The following is a 4,093-nucleotide window of genomic DNA, read 5'->3' as shown; positions in this document are numbered from 1 at the left end:
CACACAGACCGTCATAGGACATCGAAGGTCCTCTCAGGTCTGCTTACCCCAAGCTTATTCTGACTTGTTTTCTAACATAAAGACTCCCGTTGCTCTCAGAGCCATTTACTCATTCCCAGACACACCTGGCCTTTTCCAGGATGACTTTGTTCCTCCCACTCACCTAGTATGGCTGTCATAATCGACCTCTTTAGTTTTTCTGATAACTATGGTTTAAGTTTTTTGAAAAATTTCCCCTCCACTGATTCTTCTCCACAGTCCCCGCCCCCATACATATGTCATACATTGGCAGTGTCCGACACGAAGAAAAACCCCATAGGTATGTGCCCACCAATAGAGACACCCTATCCACGATGCTGCCCCCCTTCCTGTATTGGGCAGCTGACCCTGTCCTGTTACACTGTTATTTCTCTATTATCTCATTTCTAATAGAAGACTTTGCTCTGGTTTAAGAATTTCATGAGATCAAAACACACTCATATTTTCTCCTGCTGTTCTTATCTCTATGGTGATGTTTGATATCAGCCAATTGGTTGTTCTATGATATAAGACCGGAGTAAAGTTTTTTTTAAGGAAGGTAGAGAAGCAACAGTCTATATGGTAATGTATAGAAGCACTTAGCATGGTATTTGACAGACCAAGTGTTCTATAAATACAGGATGAGGAATGGCTGTGACACCGAGGATGTCCTCAAAAGCAGTGATGACTTCCAGATCAGCACCCCAGTCCCTGAAAACGCTCTAAGAGATGAGGGGCAGGTGGTGCAATCAAACCATAGGTTCATGTTTTTGTCCCAAGTACCAGTGAGGCTCAGAGTGAAGTTGGGTTTCTACTGCTTACTGCCTGTGAAAGGTTCTTAACTAAACCTACAGCCCTTCCTTTAAGGTGTGCAAAAACAAAACACAGGAAGAAGTCTGGTGGGTAGTTCACAGAAAATTAATAAGATGCTCTATGCACACGAAGAGGGTATGGGGAGGTGATCTGAAAACTATTCTCACATCTTCATAAGACAAGCTGCTTCTTCTTCCACCAGGGTAGCCTTTCCCCCAGTTTGTATAATGCACTCCTCGCCCATCTGTCCAAAGGAATGTGTGTTCTGAATTGACATCATTCAGCCCGGTCCAGGCATTAAAAGTGGAGTCTTTCATATGATAGGTAATAAATGCTGAAAGAGAGAATACAAAGTGATTTCAAACTTGGAAAGTAAACAGTCCAAGCACACACACACACACATACATTAATTTCAAAATACTGGGCACAAAAGTCAAGCCTTTTTGTTACTATTTCCAAACGGAAAGCATGAAAATAGAGTGTCTAATCTTCATAACACATCAGCAACTGAGTTTAGAACTTCAACATCTTTCTTACAACTCTGGACTGTATATAACCACTTCCGACTGTTGGAATAGCTATATTCCACCCAACAGCACCAGAGAAGAGCTAAGTAAGTCTCGAATTCATCCCGCATCCCCTCCTCATATTGGGTACCTCAATATGGGCTCTGGCTGCCTATTGGTCTGTAAAAGGAGCATACTCATCTAATTCAGCCTACTCAGCCTATGATGGTACATTGTGTTTTCATTTTTAAGAGTTTATTTTTTATTGATTTTTATTAAGCTATACATTTTCCTCTGCTCCCTTTCCTATTTCTCCCCTCCCCTTCAGCCCTCTCCTATGGTCCCCATGCTCCCAAATATACTCAGATGTTGTCTTTTTTTACTTTCCATGTAGATTAGATAAATGTACATCTCTATTAGGGTCCTCATTGTTGTCTTGGTTCTCTGGGATTGTGAATTGTAGGATGGTTTTCTTTAATTTATGTTTAAAAACAACTTATGAGTGAGTACATATAATAATTATCTTTCTGGGTCTGGGTTACCTCACTCAATATGATGTTTCCTAGCTCCATCCATTTGCCTGCAAAATTCAAGATGTCATTATTTTTTCTGCTGTGCAGTACTCCATTGTGTAAATGTTCCACATTTTTCTTATCCATTCTTCAGTCAAGAGACATTTAGGTTGTTTCCAGGTTCTGGTTATGACAAACAATGCTGCTATGATTTGGTGCGTATGTGTGTGTATGTGCATACGTGCTCGTATGAGCTTGAATGTGATGGTCACATGTGTTGAGGTGCCTACAGAGGCCAGGGGAGGATGTGGGATTCCTTGGAACCAGAGCACAGGTGGTAGAGAACTGTATCCCAGCATTCTCGAGGCTGAGGCAGCAGGATCATAAGTTTAGTATCCTCTGAACTACAGAATGAATTTAAGATCATCCTGGGCAATTTAACATGGCCCTATCTCAAAGATGAAGAGGTAACTGAGATACAACAGGGACAAGGCCCTGGTTTCTGTCTGCCTACTTCTCCCTCTCTACCAAAAAAAAAATCCTATAAATTATCAACTGTCCTGATTCTATAAATAAAATAATCTGATGGCAATAATTTCCAACCAGAAGGTCATGAAAATCAACACCATTTATCAAAGCGAGAGGCACCCTGTTCCCAAATTTTAAGTATCACAGGATACCCAAGCAAGGGTTACCTAATTGGTATCCATCCAGGCAAGCAGTTCCTGGGGGCCATTGGCCACCTAATAAGAAATGCACAGATCCGGACTTCCTTGACCTAAAAAGCTCATATCATAGAATTAGAAGATCTAGAATATATAGAGCACTACGGCTTTTTGTTTTATCAGTAATTCTGTGGCAGAGAGGAGAGGAAAAGACAACCAGAAACAATAAAAGATTTCAGTGTCCAGATGCCCAGTACCTTCCTTTCAGCCTGCCTATGCCTCTCTCAGCAGCTGCCTCTTGAACCCACCATCCCCACATGAGTCAGGATGGTCAACTAGACGGACTGTTTACTAGAGCAGCAACATATGTCCCCCGAATATGGACAAGAAATGAAATGGCTCAGCATTTGAGTACTCTGATAGAAAATGCAGGGGGCTAGAGAGGTGGCTCTATGGTTGAGGGTACTTGCTACATTTTCAGAAGACCAACGTTCAGTCTCTGGTGTCTACACTGGGTAGTTTACAACTACCTGTAACTCCAGCCTCAAAGGATCCAACACCAGCTTCTGGCCTCTGCAGGAAGTCCTATGCATGTGGCTTTACACACAGATAAAAATAAATCTTATTTTAAAAGTGCAAAATAAAGTCTTCAGAAACATAATCACTTGATTGCACATGAACAAACAATTCTGCAGAACAGCCCATGCTGAATCAGTGCTGTGCTTTCAAATAGGAGAGCCTAGCTCAGATAGACTTTTTCCTCAATTAATTAAAAATAAAAATACCCCAAAACGTTCTTCTTCCAATACTCTTTAGTGAACTAAGAGCAAAGATTGATATTCATTTCGGTTTTATTTGTTACCTAAATAAGATCGGAACTTTTGCCTTATGCTCAATTTGAAAAGTGGTGTGGAACAGTTCTATCAGGGAGCATACAGCACTGACTTCTTATGCCAACAGCCACATTAAGAATTCAACAACATGCGTCTGTTTTGCCAGGAATAATGTTATTTTATCTGAAAATTGTTTCCTTCTGCAAGTCTCTACTGCTCAGGTTCTAATTCTGTTATGCCAGCAACCAGCACTTTGTGGTGGACAGAGGAAGTCCATTACTGTGTTTCTCTGTGGGGTAGCTGAGGCAATAAACGTGGTAAGCCAGCTTGAGAAACACAAATGCTCTGTTCTCGTATCGGGTGTTGTGGTTTGACCCTTTGCTTTGGGTGTCGGAACAGCTGGTGAACGTGTCAAAGATTCCTGTGGAAGCTTGGTTGGTTTCATGTAGAGTGTGTTCGAAGAGAGTACACATCTGTGCATTAACAGAGCAAGCATCTGCAAGAGCAACACATAGGTTTCCAGGTCTCCTTTCCTGTGCTTATTCAAAATTTTAAATATTGATTATGGAAATTAAAAATGTTCTGTGGATGGAGATAGGAAACAGTAAGAATGGGGACTCAAGTTTGGTTCTCCCAAACCATGTGAAAGCAGGATGTGATGATAAACATGCCTGTAATCTCTCTCCCTCTCCCTCTTCTTCTCTCTCTCTCTCTCTCTCTCTCTCTCTCTCTCTCTCTCTCTCTCT

General features: G+C 41.4%; 1 protein-coding gene across 1 annotated transcript in view; it reads right to left on the bottom strand.

Moving 5' to 3' along the window:
- The window catches only part of Mrc1 (mannose receptor C-type 1), a 90,352-nt gene that overhangs the window by 17,037 nt on the left and 69,222 nt on the right, over positions 1-4,093 (bottom strand). Inside the window, exon 22 of the mRNA XM_005354640.2 lies at positions 999-1,165. Within this exon, the coding sequence (XP_005354697.1) occupies positions 999-1,165 (167 nt within the window). The remainder of the gene's footprint in view (positions 1-998; positions 1,166-4,093) is intronic.

The sequence above is a fragment of the Microtus ochrogaster genome, chromosome 16 (assembly GCF_000317375.1).
Source record: "Microtus ochrogaster isolate Prairie Vole_2 chromosome 16, MicOch1.0, whole genome shotgun sequence".
Lineage (NCBI taxonomy): Eukaryota > Metazoa > Chordata > Mammalia > Rodentia > Cricetidae > Microtus > Microtus ochrogaster.
Note: the sequence above shows the minus strand (reverse complement) of the source record. Positions and strands in the feature narration are given on the sequence as shown.